The sequence below is a fragment of the Podarcis pityusensis genome, assembly GCF_964106645.2.
Source record: "Podarcis pityusensis genome assembly, chromosome: 9".
NCBI lineage: Eukaryota > Metazoa > Chordata > Lepidosauria > Squamata > Lacertidae > Podarcis > Podarcis pityusensis.
Genome location: NC_138034.1, coordinates 69,076,947 through 69,094,868, shown reverse-complemented (window position 1 = coordinate 69,094,868; position 17,922 = coordinate 69,076,947). Strand labels below are relative to the sequence as shown.

Sequence of the window (17,922 nt, the reverse complement as noted above, 5' to 3'; positions counted from 1 at the left end):
TTGCGCCCGGTGTGGACGGCCCCCCCCTGCACCCCCCACGCTACGCCACTGCATAAACATGGTTTTAACAATGAGTCTATAAGTGACTGTGGAGGCCAATTTTGGATCCACACGTCCTTCCACAGTGGGGACATTGGTTTCCAGGCGGGAGTTGATCATGGTGTAGATTTGCCAAGCGTGCCTTCCTTTTAGAATGTTTCTCCCTTGCGTCCTGAGTTTGAGTGTCTTCAAAGTCCATGACACCTTTGGTAAAGGCTGTTGTGTACAGCTATTAACCAAATGAAAAACAACAAAGCCAGTGGACCTGATGGGATACCTGCCGAAATCTTCAAAGCGGGCGGAATTGAACTTACACAACAACTTCACAAGCTCATCGAAAAAATCTGGGAAAGAGAAGAAATCCCAGCAGACTTTAGAGATGCCAAAATTATCGATCTCTTTTAAAAAAGGTGACAGAACTGATTGTGGAATATTATACATATACAGGAAATGATTGGCCATCTTATCACAATGAAACCTTTACAAATTCTCCACCCCCATAGCTCAGCCCGGACACTGAGGTCCACCTCCGAGGGCCTTCTGGCGGTTCCCTCACTGTGAGAAGTGAGGTTACAGGGAACCAGACAGAGGGCCTTCTTGGCAGTGGCACCCACCCTGTGGAACACCCTCCCAGCTGATGTCAAGGAGATAAATAACTATACAACTTTCAGAAGACATCTTTTAGAAGCCCTGTATCAGGAAGTTGCTAATGTTTGAGGTTTTATTATGTTTTTATGTGTGTTGGGAGCTGCCCAGAGTGACTGAGGCAACCCTGCCAGATGGGTGGGGTATAATAATAATAATAATAATAATAATAATATTGGACAGATACCTGTATTTAAACCTGAATGCTGGTCTGGTCAACCTTTGGCCTGATCCTACAATCTCTTCTGATGTTCTTATGTAATTATGGGCAGGCGGACTGAGTCCAGTGCCTTGGGGTCCTTCTCCATCTAGGGAAACGCTCAAAACATGTAGCTCTGGTGGCTCCTGACACAAGGCAGCTGTGCTGAGAGCTGGGGGCTCTCACTTCCAGCCTTGGCAGCTGTCAACACTGTTGCAGAGCTGTGTGTGGGCAGACGAGCTAGCGAAATGCCTATGGGCTTGTAACAGAGGCTCTCGTAACCGTTTCTTAATTTCCCTCCATGTGTGAATCTGGCATCTTGTTTTCCTCATAGCAGGAAAGAAAATGCTCCTGAAATGTCTGTTGATTTTTCAGATTCGTATCCATTCAGCGCTTGCCAACTGGAAACCGTATCGTCTTGGGGCAGTGGGGAGGGGGGGCGATATGAGTTGCCAAGTCAGCCAGTCCTTGAAAGCTAAATCTCTGGTGCCTTTGACCCCTTAATATGGAGGTTTAAACCTGTTCGGTGGCTCTTCTAGCAGGCGAAAGCTCGCATCCCGAACACTTCAAAAGGCTGCCTCAAAGCTTTTGCGATCTCTGTCTGTGACCTTTCGCTCTGAGCTCTTCTCCAGTTTGACAGCTCAGCTCCTCGTATTCTTAGGTGGCCTCGGAGCAAAAAGGACCAGTTTTCTGAAGCATTATGGTCCTACAACAAGGATGGGCAATTGACAGAAACACAGTCCAGCTGTCTTAAAAGGGAACTGGATAAAACATAGTCTTTCCTTGGCTGCAAGTCACAACAGCTAAATTTGGGCCATCATATTCAGAGGTTATATGCCATGGATAGGGGTGTTGAATAATTCTGATGCAAACAGGGATGGAAACTGCCATGTTTTTTTTCATTATGATGCTGTGGCATTTCTCCGCATTTCCACAAATTTCTCCTAGCATACACAGTTTTGCATGCAACTTCATTTGAGATACACATTTTTAAAAGCGATGTTCCCAATATAATGCATTTCCTTTGTCGGTATTTGCATCTTAATTCATTCTTTCCCACAATGTAGACAATTTTGTGCTGGTTATTTGACTGGCGAGCTGTATCGCAAAATTCAAAGAAGTGCAAATTTGGGAGGAAAGTGCAAATTCAGTAGTTTCGCATTAACATTCTAAATGAACCACTTTTCTCCTCTGTTGCTAATCACCCACAACAAGTCCCTGTAAACAAATAGGCATATATTTTTTGTCCCTTTTCCTGAAAGCACCCGTAGTCTGTGGCTTAATGTCAGTGGTGTGCTGTAAAATATTTCGTAGAGGCGAAATTAGGGCCAGAGGCACCAGATTGCGAGGGCAATGGGATGGGGGGTGATGTCACACACAAGATGTCCTGATGTCCTGATGTTGGGCACATGAACATCGTGCCTCTCTAAGCTGGGCAGTAGCTTCCTGGGCTTTGGGAAGGAGACACGAGGGGAACATTTAGAGGACTAGACTGGTCCCCTTGGTTCACTGACCGCACACCACTGCTTAATGTGTGTGCTCCCCTTTGCAATGCACCTGTCTACACATGCTCCATCAATGTGACACTCTTACTGCTAAATGGTTGTGGGTTTTTTGAGTCACCGATATGCTCGGCAATACACAAGCAGGGGCATGGTCCCCTGCCCCAAGGAGCTTACAGCATTTGCACCATTAGGGTGATTGGGGTGCTACCACATCAACCTCAGTCTGTCCTCACTCAGTCCTCACTTCTCTGATTTCTTATCCACAGTCAGGGAGTGTCTCTGACTGGCCTTGTATCTGACTCCTCTTCCTGTTGGTCTTCCTGTGCTTCTCGCCCTAGCAATACCAGCCACCACTGGCCTAGAGTCATCCAACGAATGTGATTATGGCACCTCGCCATCTGGGAGGGAGGGATTTGTGTGGCAAAAGTAGACTTCTAGGCATCCAAACTGAAGAATTATATATATATATAGCCCAATATATATATAGGCTGAATTATGGAGCTGCATCTTTCCTGCTCATATATAATTTAAAGCAAAGAGCAATTTTCATGCATCATCCAATGACATATTGCTAACAATAAAAAAAACCACATATTTTTAGCTTTTGCGGCTAGGGAAGAAACAATCTTGGATGTGCGCAGGGTAGTTTGTGTTGCAAAGCCCTTTTGGCTCAGCCCTCTCGGCTCTCTCATTCTGCCTGGCATGTGGAGCCGGGAGGTGATAGAATTCTGATAACACTGACGAGTTTCTGACAAGATCTTGGCTTTCGAACTTCGCGGGATGACATTGGCCAGCTGCCTTTAGGAGAGGCCTTGCAAAGCTTCCTTGATGACTCCCTGTAGGCCGAACCAGACATACTGGGGTGATAAATGAGACCCTTTTAAGTTCTGAATCAACGGGAGAATTTTAAGTGGCCCCTTGGGAGTTGTCATCTCTGGCTGAACAGGGAAATGTACTTCCAGGACTATTAGGCTATTAGATTTCGTAGATTTCTCTCTCTCTCCCTCTCTCCCTCTCGTCCAATCTAAACATGCTTACATTTTTTAAATTAATATTTTATTAAGAGAATTTCATATATATATTGAAAAAAAGAGTGAGAAAAAATGAATGAAAGAAAAAGTAATTGGGCATAAAAAAATGCCATTACATGTTTAGCATGTTTACATTAGGAGTAAAAAGGTAAAGGTAAAGGTACCCCTGACCGTTAGGTCCAATCACAGACGACTCTGGGGTTGCGCACTCATCTCGCTCTATAGGCCGAGGGAGCCAGCATTTGTCCGCAGACAGCTTCCAGGTCATGTGGCCAGCATGACTAAGCCACTTCTGGCGAACCAGAGCAGCGCATGGAAACACCGTTTACCTTCCTGCCGGAGTGGTACCTATTTATCTACTTGCACTTTGATGTGCTTTCAAACTGCTAGGTGGGCAGGAGCAGGGACCGAGCAACGGGAGCTCACCCCGTCGTGGGGATTCGAACCACCAACCTTCTGATTGGCAAGCCCTAGGCTCAGTGGTTTAGACCACAGCACCACCCGCGTCCCTTACATTGGGAGTACATCCTGCTTATTTTATTGGGACTTACTGCCAAGAAAAGGATGCATAGGATAGCCTTATGTGTCTGTGCACCACATTGTGTGATCAGTTGTGCAGGCCAGAGCTTCCTTGCCCTCCAATGTTTCATTCAAGGTGGCGCCAAGTTGGTAGCCAAAGTGGTGTAACAAGAACTGAAGAAGAGCCTGATGGATCCGGCCAATGGCCCCTCTCATCCAACATCCTGTTCTCACAGTGACCACCCGGATCCCTGTGGGGAACCTGCAAGCAGGACCCAAGGACAAGATCCTTTCCCTTTTCAGCAACGTTGCTGGCTCCAGCTGTGGAGGTGGAGCATAGCCATAGGTGCTGGTTCTGACCTTTAAAGCCCTTCACGGCCTAGGACCCTCATACCTATGGGACCGCCTCTCCTGGTATGCCCTGCGGAGGACCTTAAGGTCCATATATAGCAACACCCTAGAGGTCCAGGGCCCTAAGGAAATTAGATTAGCCTCAACCAGAGCCAGGGCCTTTTCAACACTGGCTCTGGCCTGGTGGAACGCTCTGTCTCATGAGACCAGGGCCCTGCGGGATCTGTTTTCTTTCCACAGGGCCTGTAAGACAGAGTTGTTTTGTGTGGTCTTTGGCTTGGAATCAACTTGATCCCCTTCCCCTCTTTCCTTTTTCCTTTCTCTTTCTGTGATGGAACTCCTTTTTGGGGACTTCCCTGCCTTTTTTCTGGCCCACATAGGACCAGTCTGGATAGTTGGCCTTGGTGAAGATTTGACGTTTTCATCCTCCAAATTTTTTTTATTTGAGTTTCTACTGAAATGAGGCTGCATTTTAATGTTGTATTTTAATCTTGTTTTTATGTTGTCTTTGAATCAATTGTTTTATACCTGACGCTAGCCGCCCTGAGCCCGGTCTTAGCTGGGGAGGGTGGGGTATAAATAAAACTTCTTCTTCTTCTTCTTCTTCTTCTTCTTCTTCTTCTTCTTCTTCTTCTTCTTCTTGCCATCATGGCTAGAAGCCTCCAATAACTCTCTCTTCTCTATGAATTTGTCCAATCTTCTTTTGTAGCCATCTTAGTTGGTGGCTATCCTGTGGGAGGGAGTTCCACAGTCTAACCCTGCAACGACTGTAGAGGTGCTTCATTTTATCTGTACCAAATCTTTCAGCATCCAGCCACAAGTTCTCGTGTTAGGAGAGACCATGAGTTGCAATGAGCTCTAATAACGTGAATGAGATCACACATGCAAGTTAACTCCAGTAAGGTAGATGGGATCGACTTGGGTGGTCCAGCAGACCTGATTTCTTGACTTTTTTTTTTTGCTCCCTCTGGGAATTCTGCTACAAAGTTGTAACACTTAAAAAAAAATGCCTTCCTTTTGCTTAATTATATGTTTTGGAATGCTTCCTTATGAGAATATGATGTGCTTTCTTGAGCAAAACCTTACAACGTAACCATTTTGCAACTGTAGCAGAAATGGGGAGTCTGAGAAACAAAATCAGGACAATTTAAAAATCCCTTATGCTGCACTCTGGAGTACTTATTTGGCTCTTCCACTGGAATCAATGGCTGCTTCCAAGTTTAAAAACTTGTGCGTAAGCATTTTCACTCTTATCTTCTTGTTCCCCCTTTTTACTATTATTGGCTATTAGCAGAGCTCCTAATTAGCTAAAGAGGATGTGCTGGAACTGATGTGTGGGAGAGAATGAAGAGAGGGGAAAATACTGTTTTCCACCACCAATGGATGGAATTGCATTTCCATAGACTGTAGACTCTGGAAAAGGGACAAAGGAAGCCAGCTGAGAAGCCTGGATGCCTTCAGAGTTTAAGCATGCCACATTTAATTTTAATTGCCTTTGACTACTTAAAGGGGGGGGGGGGGCAACAGCGTTCCATTTCTATGTTTATGGATCTTGGGAAGCTCTTTGACTGCAGACAATCCTCCTGGCGTCTCCTTCTCTCCTATTTATTCTCACCTGCTCACACATAGTTGGTTCTGCTCCTTGAAGAGCTCGCTTTCTTCCCTCCCCCCCGCATGCTGAAATGTGGGGAGATGGTTGAAGGTAAAGGTAAAGGGACCCCTGACCATTCGGTCCAGTCGTGGCCGACTCTGGGGTTGCAGCGCTCATCTCGCTTTATTGGCCGAGGGAGCCAGCATACAGCTTCCAGGTCATGTGGCCAGCATGACTAAGCTGCTTCTGGTGAACCAGAGCAGCGCACGGAAACGCCGTTTACCTTCCCGCCAGAGCGGTACCTATTTATCTACTTGCACTTTGACGTGCTTTCGAACTACTAGGTGGGCAGGAGCAGGGACCGAGCAATGGGAGCTCACCCCGTCGTGGGGATTCGAACCGCCGACCTTCTGATCGGCAAGTCCTAGGCTCCGTGGTTTAACCCACATCACCACCTGCGTCCCTATGGGGAGATGGTTACAGGACTTTAAAAAACAACAACTGTTTTTGAACTGTAGCTGAAAGGCTGAACCTAACCATCATCCTAAAGGGAAATGTCTGTACAGGGGACTCACTCTGCTACTACTCATCCAATGAGTTGGTTTTTTTAATGCATTCAGTGCTGGCACATCAGATCACTCTTGTTTGTGCTAACTGTGTCATTTGAAAAGTATTGTGTTTGTGGCAGTGGCGGACCTGGGGGTCTCAAATTTCAGCAGCGCCCTGTGCAACAGCAAAAATTGGCGCCCCATCACATTGGCCACCCAGACGACATGGGGAAACCAGCAAGCAGAATTCAAGAACAAGAACACACACTTTTGAGTTTCCCAGCATTTAGGTTGGTGGCCGTTGCTGCCTGCTGTGGAAATGAGTCCCATAGTTTAACTATGTGCTTGATTGAGGTCTTTCCATCGGTAGTGAATTGGCTGTAGTGGGTAAAGGATAATGAAGATGATGATTTATTTATACCCCGCCCATCTGGCTGGGCTTCCCCAGCCACTCTGGGCGGCTTCCAACAAAATATTAAAATACAGTAATGCACCAAACATTAAAAGCTTCCCTAAAACAGGGCTGCCTTCAGATGTCTTCTAAAAGTCAGGTAGTTGTTTATCTCTTTGACATCTGGTGGGAGGGCGTTCCACAGGGCGGCTGCTACTACCAAGAAGGCCCTCTGCCTGGTTCCTTGTAACTTGGCTTCTCGCAGTGAGGGAATCGCCAGAAGGTCCTCGGCCCTGGATCTCAGTGTCTGGGCAGAACAATGGAGGTGGAGATGCTCCTTCAGGTATACTGGATCGAGGCCGTTTAGGGCTTTAAAGGTCAGCACCAACACTTTGAATTGTGCTCGGAAACATACTGGGAGCCAGTGTAGGTCTTTCAAGGCCAGTGTTATATGGTCTCGGTGGCTGCTCCCAGTCACCAGTCTAGCTGCCGCATTCTGGATTAGTTGTAGTTTCCGGGTCATCTTCAAAGGTAGCTCCACATAGAGCACATTGTAGTAGTCAAAGCAGGAGATAACCAGAGCATGCACCACCCTGGTTAGACAGTCTGCAGGCAGATAGGGTCTCAGCCTGCGTACCAGATGGAACTGGTAAACAGCTGCCCTGGACACAGAATTGACCTGCACCTCCAGGGACAGCTGTGAGTCCAAAATGATTCCCTGGCTGTGCACCTGGTCCTTGAGAGGCACAGTTACCCCATTCAGGACCAGGGAGTCCTCCATACCCACCTGCCTTCTGTCTCCCCAAAATGGTACTTCTGTCTTGTCAGGATTCAACCTCAATCTGTTAGCTGTCACCCATCCTCCAACCACCTCCAGATACCACCTCCAACTGCCTCCTGATGGACTAGATGCCATGGATGCTTTTAGCTGAGATTCCTTCATTGCAGGGGGTTGGACTAGATGACCTACGGGGTCACTTCCAAGTCTACAATTCTGTGATTCTATGATTCAAAGTCTTTGAACTGATCCAAAAGGGTTCTTCTTATGATGATATGAAGGGCAATATTGATGGCTGTGTCTGCTCCGTTTGACATTGATATAAATGCTGCCTTTTTTCTTTTTTCTTTTAACAGAAACATCAGAACACAAGCTAAAGCAGTATGTCTTAGCAACCCCGATCAGCACTAGAGCAGACGGAAGTTACATCTCCCATAGAGTTTCCGCAAGCCGTTCAAGAAGAGCCGTGAGAGATGTATCGGCAAGCCCCAAGGAGCTATATTTCAATGTATCTGCATTTGGAAGGGAGTTCCATCTTAGACTGAGGCCTAACACTCATCTAATAGCTCCTGGGGCGGTGGTGGAGTGGTACGAAGACTCTGTGGAAACAAGGAACAGAACAGACGGCGTTGGCCTGGGTCAGAGTGGGACTGTCACCGAAAGAATATGGAAGAAAGAATCAATATCAACCAACTGTGCTTACGTTGGAGATCTTGTGGATATCCCAAGCGCTTCAGTTGCTATTAGCAACTGCGATGGTCTGGTAAGATATTCTTTTTGGTTACTGATAGTGTCAAAATTTGTGGTTGTTTCTGTCACAAACATCATCAGTAACTCATAATAGCTTAAAGGATGCTTCCTTCCCCACAGATCTTCTCAGGTGCTGAGATCAGCAGAGGGGGCCCTCTTGGTAGTTCCCCCACCCTCAGAGGCTCAGGAGGGTGGCATCCCCTGGGAGAGCCTTCTCTGTGGTGGCCCCTAAGCTGTGGAACTCCCTCCCCACAGAGATGCACCCAGCATCTGTGCTGGAACTCTTTTCATGTTTAGCTGTTTGCATCTGAATACACGAAGCTTCCTTGCTTCAGTCAACATGACAGTTGTTCTTCAGTGTTTTGGGGAAAATGTATTTCCTTCTCTCACTACCCAGGATCCTTTTCACTGGTGAGGCTAGAGGTCAAGGACCCCTCCCCTCTTCTCTGCCCTTCTTCCAAAGCAGGGGTGGTGAACCTGAACCCCCCCTCTCCTCAGATGTTATTAAACCGCTTCTTAAAAAACCATCTTTAGATGCGGCCACGATGGCCAACTATCGCCCAGTCTCAAATCTTCCATTCTTGGGCAAGGTGATTGAGCGAGTGGTTGCTGAACAACTCCAGGCACGCCTGGAAGAAGCGGACCATTTGGATCCCTTCCAATCGGGATTCAGGCCTCATCACGGGACTGAAACTGCCTTGGTCGCACTGGTTGATGATCTCCGGCGGGCTAGGGACAAAGGTGAGAGCTGTTTCCTAGTTCTGCTGGATCTCTCAGCGGCGTTTGATACCATCGACCATAACATCCTTCTGGACCGTCTTGAGGGGCTGGGAGCTGGGGGCACTGTCATACAGTGGTTCCGCTCCTTCCTCCTGGGCCGTGTTCAGAAAGTGGTGGTGGGGGATGAGTGTTCAGACCCTTGGGCTCTCACTTGTGGGGTGCCTCAGGGTTCTGTCCTCTCCCCCATGCTTTTTAATATCTATATGAAGCCGCTGGGAGAGATCATCAGGGGGTTTGGACTGGGTGTTCATCAGTATGCAGATGACACCCAGCTCTACCTCTCCTTTAAATCAGAACCAGTGAAGGCGGTGAAGGTCCTGTGTGAGTGTCTGGAGGCGGTTGGAGGATGGATGGCGGCAAACAGATTGAGGTTGAATCCTGACAAGACAGAAGTACTGTTTCTGGGGGACAGGAGGCGGGCAGGTGTGGGGGATTCCCTGGTCCTGAATGGGGTAACCGTGCCCCTGAAGGACCAGGTGCGCAGCCTGGGAGTCATTTTGGACTCACAGCTGTCCATGGAGGCACAGGTTAAATCCGTGTCCAGGGCAGCTGTGTACCAGCTCCATCTGGTACGCAGGCTGAGACCTTATCTGCCTGCGGACTGCCTCGCCAGAGTGGTGCATGCTCTGGTTATCTCCCGCTTGGACTACTGCAATGCGCTCTACGTGGGGCTACCTTTGAAGGTGACCCGGAAACTACAACTAATCCAGAATGCAGCAGCCAGACTGGTGACTGGGAACAGCCGCCGAGACCATATAACACCGGTCTTGAAAGACCTACATTGGCTCCCAGTACGTTTCCGAGCACAATTCAAAGTGTTGGTGCTGACCTTTAAAGCCCTAAACGGCCTCGGTCCAGTATACCTGAAGGAGCGTCTCCACCTCCATCGTTCTACCCGGACACTGAGGTCCAGCACTGAGGGCCTTCTGGCGGTTCCCTCATTGCGAGAAGCCAAGTTACAGGGAACCAGGCAGAGGGCCTTCTCGGTAGTGGCGCCCTCCCTGTGGAACGCCCTCCCACCAGATGTCAAAGAGAACAACAACTACCAGACTTTTAGAAGACATCTGAAGGCAGCCCTGTTTAGGGAAGCTTTTAATGTTTGATGTATCATAGTATTTTAATATTCTTTTGGAAGCCGCCCAGAGTGGCTGGGGAAACCCAGCCAGATGGGCGGGGTATAAATAATAAATTATTATTATTATTATTATTATGTTTTTGGACTCCAACTCCCATAAGCCACAACCAGCAGCAAGGATGGGATTTGTAGTAGAGGTCCACAGGTTCTCCACCACTGTATCTAAAGAGTTCAGAGTCACTCTGCCATGGTCTGCCATGCAAACAAAACTCAAGGGACGATGCCTACTCACCTTCAGCAGTTGTGCTTCATTATGGGATAAGACAATTAAATTTGTCTGCACCATGGGAGACGGATGTAGCTTTGATTCAAAATCTCAGTTCACGTCAAGATGACAGCTTCCCTCTTGGTTGATTTAGTGCTGGAATCTGTTGGGTCTCCTGGAAGAGATTCTGGTGGTGTGGGGGAACTGGTGTAGTGGTTAGAGTGTTTGGTTAGGACTGGAGAGATGGAAGTTCAAATCCTGCACAAACTTTGAGCCAATGACTATTTTTCAGTGTAGCTTACATCAGAGGCTTATTGTGAGAATGAAATGGAGTGGAAAAAACCCTTGATCTCATTGGGGTGTGTGTGTCTGTGTAAATAAATAAGGAGGAGACCATGTGAGTGGGTATTTAGAAAACTTGAATGGTTATGCTGGCCCATATCAGGAAAGCAGAGCTGTGCATGGACCCCTGATATGTGAATTGGGTCAATTCACTCAGTGTCACTCAGGGGACTTGCAGCTTGCACCAGATCCATCCCTGAAGAAAGAGGGCAGGGCTAAAGGTTTTTAAAACCCTATTCTAACATAGAGTTGAACCACTGGGTTTCAAAAAGGTTGGGTGGGGATGCCTTAGCTCCATACAGGAGTTGATTCTCAAGTCCAACAGCTCTTAAGCAGAAGGATGCAATCCTGCACAGTGTGGATCACGGCTCCTTTGTGAACCAAGGATGTTTAAACTCAATTCGAATGCTGCCTGGCTCAGTCCAAATAGTCCATTTCGGCTCAGTATTTGGGCCTCTGGTGAATCCAGCACACAGCCGTCCTGGAAAAGCTGTCACAAAAGACAGATAATGATATTAAAGTGTGCAGTTAGTCTGAATGGTTCCACGAGGTTTCATTGCATCCAAATTTGTCAGTCTTGTCCTTGCTAGTACTTATGAAACAGTAATGCATTTCCATTATTGTTGTTCTTCATTTATTTGTCATTGAAGTTGAGGGTCGATGTGTGGTTTTTTTGTTAACATTTGGTGTTCAGTCTTGGAATGCCCTTTCTCAGTCCTGCGGTACCTATTGCAAAGCTGAACATCATGCCCAATAAACTGGTGTTTATTTATTTATTTATTTAAAAAACAACCTCATGAAAATTCATCAGTATTTGAATGCAAATTCGGAAGGACTGCTTTGTTCCAGTGCATGTTTAGTTTCAGAATGAGTGCATTAGTTTCAGAATGAGTGCAATTCCTCCCTAGGGATAAGTTTCAAAAGGACCTGAGAATTAGCTGATGGGGAGGTAGGTGCTGATACTATCAGGGAACCTGGAGTCCTCCCAGACCTTCAGTTTAAATATTCTCATTCTCTCTCTCTCTCTCTCTCTCTCTCTCTCACTCACTCTCTCTCGGATTTTGCATTTTTAGTTTTTTAATAATTTTTATTAAAGTTTAAAACAACATAACACAAAAAAGAACAGAACAACTCACATAAAAATAATACAAAACTTAACAATAAAAACACAAAACACAACAATTAAAAACAAACTCTCTTTTCCATTTCCAATTTTACGTGACTTATTTTCCAGACTTCCTCAAACCTCCCTCCTTTGTATTCCAGTCCACATTGTTTGTTCAGCAATTTCTTTTCCACTTTTTTTTATACTCCCAATCTTTAATTTAATAAAATGCTAAAATATATACCTTCAATTTTTTTTTTAACCTAGTCCTTGATCTTAATATCATATAACTTTAAAGTTTTCCCTTTTAATATCAAATTTCCATAACTTTAACCTGTGCAGCTGGAAACCACTTGTTTTCAGTCCAACATCACTCTAACATTCCTTAATTTTGCAGTGTTTCTGAAAATAGTCTTTGAATTTCTTCCAGTCTTCCTCCATCGACTCTTCTCCCTGGTCACGGATTCTACCAGTCATTTCAGCCAGTTCCATATAGTCCATAAGTTTCATCTGCCATTCCTCCAGCGTGGGAAGTTCTTGTGTCTTCCAATACTTTGCGATGAGTATTCTTGCTGCTGTTGTTGCGTACATAAAGAAAGTTCTATCCTTTTTTAACACCATTTGGCCGACTATACCCAGGAGAAAGGCCTCTGGTTTCTTAGGGAAGGTATACTTAAATACCTTTTTTAATTCATTATATATCATTTCCCAGAAGACCTTAATCTTTGGACACGTCCACCAAAGGTGAAAAAATGTACCTTCAACTTCTTTACATTTCCAGCATTTGTTATCGGGCAAGTGATAGATTTTCGCAAGCTTGACTGGGGTTATGTACCACCTGTATCTCATTTTCATAATATTCTCTCTTAAGGCATTACATGCCGTAAATTTCATACCTGTGGTCCATAACTGTTCCCAGTCAGCAAACATAATGTTATGTCCTACGTCCTGTGCCCATTTAATCATAGCCGATTTTACCGTTTCATCTTGAGTATTCCATTTCAGCAGCAAGTTATACATTCTTGACAAATTCTTAGTATTGGGTTCTAACAATTCTGTTTCTAATTTTGATTTTTCCACCTGGAAGCCAATTTTCCTGTCCAATTTAAATGCCTCCATTATTTGATAGGATTTTGCATTTTTAGAATGGCAACTATGGACAATGAGCAAGGTAGCTACATAATTCCTTTACTTTTCAGGTCAGCCTTGGTTATAATGGCCACCTAGACTTAATCCTTAGAGGCCACATACCTTTTTTCCATAGGTGTGCATTGCTGGATAGCAATACCAAGCCATGGCTCGCCTGCGAGATCCCTGACTGTGTGTTGCAACCAGGAAAATGCTTTGCAAGCTCAATTTGCAAAGCTGATTTCTGCAAGTTCCTTCAAAACCAAACACGAATGTTGTTGCTGGGGATGTACATGGGTTGCTCTGCTTGAGCAATATCTTGGAACGAGAGAGTGGACCTTTGGCAGGGTCTAAGCATTTGGGAATCTCATAATGTAGAAAGTCAGTCCTGTCTTTAAAGCGGACGCAAAACAGAGGGCAGCTGAGGTGAGAGAAAATGAGGGTCAAATGACAAGACAGTGAGAGGAACAATAAAGGCACCAGAAAAATATGCAATTAGTCGAACCATCTGAAATGATGAAACCGCAGATGATCAAAACATGTTAATTCTGCATGCTTTTTCATCTCTTATACTTTGGAGCCCAATCAAGGGCCATTCATGACATTATTGCCCAGCAATGCACAAACTGCAGATCGGGGGCATAGCAATTTGTGCGCTGGAATAGAACTTAAGAAGAGTCCTCCTAGATTAGGTCAAAGAACCCATCTGGTCCAGTGTCCTGTTCCTAGAATGGTCATCCATATGCTTCTTGAAAGCCCACCAGCAAAAACCCAGGAGCGACAGCACTCTCACCAGGCGTGCCAACTCCTAGGGGCAGAGGGGTCTTTGGCACCTTCTATGTTGAGGAGCGGAGGAGGCTGAGCGTGCTTAGGTTCAATGGTTGGCTCCTCCTGAGCATGAGAGAAGAAGCCACACCACGCCAGGCTTTGCGCTTGGCTTCCTCCCGACGATGCAAAATCCTGCATTGTCCGTATTACGTCACGAGAGCACACCTCGTGCTGCCTCCCCCCCAATCTTGGGTGCAAGACAGTACCTCTGACTCTCACCATTTGTAACTCCAAGCAACTGGTATTCAGAGGCATGGTACCCCTGACAGCACAGGCAGAACATGGCCTTTGTGTCTTGTGGCCATTGCCATCTAGTAAAAAAAGGTAAAGGCAAAGGACCCCTGGATGGTTAAGTCCAGTCAAAGGCGACTATGGGGTTGTGGCGCTCATCCCACTTTTCATGCCGAGAGAGACGGTGTTTGTTGGCAAGAGCTGAGAAAGGGCAATGGGAGCTCACCCCGTTGCGGGGATTCGAACCGCTGGCCTCAGTGGTTTAGACCACAGCATCACCTGCATCCTACCATCTAGTCGACTACTGAGAGAATAGCACTATTTTTAATCCTCTTTAAAGGCCAGCCAAGTTAGGAGCCCTTGCTACCTCCTGTGAGAGCAAGCTCCATAGTTTAACTGTTATTTATTATTATTTTTTATGCCACTACGTATTGCGAGAAGAACTCCTTCCTTTTATCCATCCCGAGTCTTCCAACATTCAGCTTCATTGGATAGCCCTGAGTTCTAGTGTTATGAGAGAGGAAGAAAAACTCTTTATGCATTTTCTCCATACCGTTCATGATTTTATCTACTTCTATCACGTCACCTCTTCCTTGCCTTTTCTCTAAACTGAGGAAGTCTTGGACAGTGGAAGGAGCCACTGATAGTGTTATCTGCCCTGGTTCAGGTCAAAGGCATTCTCCGTGTCCATTGGATGTCTCTAAAATTTCCAAAGCTGCACATAAATGCAATAGTGCTGCTTCTCCTCTGTTAGTATATGGTTAGAGTGTGGTAGGGACGCAGGTGGCGCTGTGGTCTAAACCACTGAGCCTCTTGGGCTTGCTGATCGGAAGGTCGGTGGTTCAAATCTCCGCAATGGGTTGAGCTCTCGTTGCTCTGTCCCAGCTCCTGCCAACCTAGCAGTTAAAAAGCACACCAGTGCAAGAAGATAAATAGGTACTGCTGCGGCGGGAAGGTAAATGGCATTTCCATGTGCTCTGGTTTCTATCACAGTGTCCCATTGCACCAGAAGCGGTTTAGTCATGTTGGCCACATGACCCGGAAAGCTGTCTGTGGACAAATACTGGCTCCCTTGGCCTGAAGCGAGATGAGCGCCGCAACCCCATGGTTGCCTTTGACTGGACTTAACTGTCCAGGGGTCCTTTACCTTTCTAGAGTGTGGTACTGATAATGCCAAGGTTGTAGGTTCAATCCCTGTATGGAACAGTTGCATATTCCTGCATTGCTCTCTCTCTCTCTCTCTCTCTCTCTCTCTGTGTGTGTGTGTGTGTGTGCAGACTAGATGATTTTCAGGGTCCCTTCCAACCCTTATAATTCTATGGTTCTATGGTTCCCAGGTATACTGCTAGTTAGGACATTCAAAGTCAGACAAGTAGTTGACTATTATTTCTTTCATGAATTTATACCCTCCCAACCTGCATGAATAGCATACCCCCCAAATGTCCCATTTTCCCCAGGACATTCCCAGAATTACAGAAGCTGCCCCGGCTTCTGATTTGATGCTGAAATGTCCTGTTTTCTCCCTCCATTGCTGCTGCTGCCAGGCTCGGTGAAGAGGGTGAGCCAGCCCTCACAATTACAGTGGTGCCGTGCTCTCATGAGAGTCAGCTGGCTTCCACAAGTGTGCAGCAGCCAAAGACAAGCATCCTGATTTTCATCAGAGGAATTCTCTAGAGTATGTGCACAACCCTTGGCTGAATTATTCCTTCATTGCAGGGGGTTGGACTAGATGACACTTGGGGCATAGCTGTCAACGTTTCCCTTTTTTTAAGGGAAATTCCCTTATTCCGAATAGGATTCCTCGCAAGAAAAGGGAAAAGTTGACAGCTATGACTTGGGTCCCTTCCAACTCTGCAAGTCTATGATTCCATGAATGCCATACAGGTTGCAAGGAGGGGAAATAGAGAAAGAAAGAGCAGGTATTTGTTTCGTTAAAGCATTTCAAAACCACTTTGCAGTTCAAAAACCACAAAGTGGCATACACTGTGTGCGTATAGGCAATATCCATTGAAACAAACAGAAAACATACCAATTAAACAACAGCCTAAAAACCTATAAAAGCATGGGGAGGCAAATGAAACAGAGATTGATTCAGGGGTTTCATCCACATAAACAAGAGTCCAATCTTATAGGTCAGGGGAAGGCTGGGTGCCGCAATACGTCTTTGCAAGATGACTGGAGCAGCTGATAGCTGCTGCTTTAGGTGTGGCAGAGGGTACGGGCAACAGCAGAAAATGGCCCTTCTCAGGTCACCACTATATGATATTCTGTAAGGCATGGGGCCCTGAGCAGAATTTCCCTGGATGATCTAAGCGGTTCTCAACCTCTGGGTCCCCAGATGTTGTTGGACTACAACTCCCATCATCCCTGAGCTCTGGCCTTGCTAGCTAGAGGTGATGGGAGTTGTAGTTCAACAACATCTGGGAACCCAAGGTTGAGAAAGGCTGATCTAAGTGATCCTACAGATCTATACAGGGGCAGTTGGTCAGGATATTGTTTCTGCTAGAGAGAGAGAGAGAGAGAGAGAGAGAGAGAGAGAGAGAAAGAGAGAAAGAGAAAGGCAGTCTCTCATGGGTCCATTTTATTAAAATGAAAAACGCAGAAGACATGCCAACAGTGTCCCAGTGATAACAGCTTTCCTGGCATTAAGTTGCTGCTGAATCCCAGATTTGTGTTTGTGTGTGTGTGTTGTGTTCTGCTAGAACTCAGTTATTACCCAGAGTATGTGCAGCTGACATTTTAGAAGGAAGGGGCGGGGGGCAAGAATTGCAGAACTGGCTTTAGACGAAGACTCTCCTTCCTATCTTTTGGCTGACGTCTGCTAGCTGGTGGCCCAATATTGATCCGATAAAGAGCCAACGAATCAATATGTTAATTGAATCCTGTGGTCATTCTAGCATCGATTCAGAATCCACTCAGCTCCCCAGAAGCATCTTGATGAATAGTTTATTGTTACTAGAATCCATCTTTTTGAAACAAATGTCTTGTTAGTCTTCCTCTCCCCCTAGTTTTTGGCTCAAAGTGTTTGCTGAGACAGCTTTGTATTTCGAAGTTTATGCTCACTTCGTCCTGTTCAGTTTCAGCTCACTGGGGAACGTTTTCCAACCTGAGGGCCACTCTCCTGTCTGGGCAGGCTTCTGAGGGCCACATGCCAATGGTGGGTGTGGCCAGAGGCAAAAGCGGGTGGGGACAAGTGTAATTTTGTGCAATCTACATGTGCTCACACACCCTTCTCTCTCTCCCCCAGCCATGGAAACAAAAGGCCTGTTTGCAGTTCAAGGACACATTCCAGCTGGGCAAGAGGATAGCTTAGTGCAGGCATAGGCAAACTCAGTCCTCCAGATGCTTTGAGACTACAATTCCCATCATCCCTGACCACTGGTCCTGTTACCTAGGGATGATGGGAGTTGTAGTCCCAAAACATCTGGAGGGCCAAGTTTGTCTATGACTGGCTTAGTGGGTAGGGCATGAGATTCTCAATCTCAGGGTTGTGGGTTCAGGCTCCATGTTGGGTGAAAGATCCCTTTGTTGCAGGGGGTTGGACTAGATGACCCCCGTGGTCCCTTCAAACACTATGATTCTAAAACCACTTTGGGTACAAAGCAAGTGCCAATGCTGGCGTGTGGCCAGGGGAATCTTTAGCATATGTATTGCTGGGGTGCAAAGATCTGCCCAGCACCCCCAAGTCTGACAAGCGTTGCTGTTGTGAATGACAAGCGCCTCCGCTGGCACGGCACGTCTTTGGAAAATGAGCGCACAAAGTCGAAAGTCCTTTAGTGAAACAGTAGGTATACATTTCAGTAATTCTTAGGTATAACACT

General features: G+C 46.3%; 1 protein-coding gene across 1 annotated transcript in view; it reads left to right on the top strand.

Annotated features, from left to right (window-relative positions):
• ADAMTS3 (ADAM metallopeptidase with thrombospondin type 1 motif 3) overlaps positions 1–17,922 on the top strand; it is a 140,698-nt gene that overhangs the window by 6,181 nt on the left and 116,595 nt on the right. Inside the window, exon 3 of the mRNA XM_081020700.1 lies at positions 7,954–8,360. Within this exon, the coding sequence (XP_080876826.1) occupies positions 7,954–8,360 (407 nt within the window). The remainder of the gene's footprint in view (positions 1–7,953; positions 8,361–17,922) is intronic.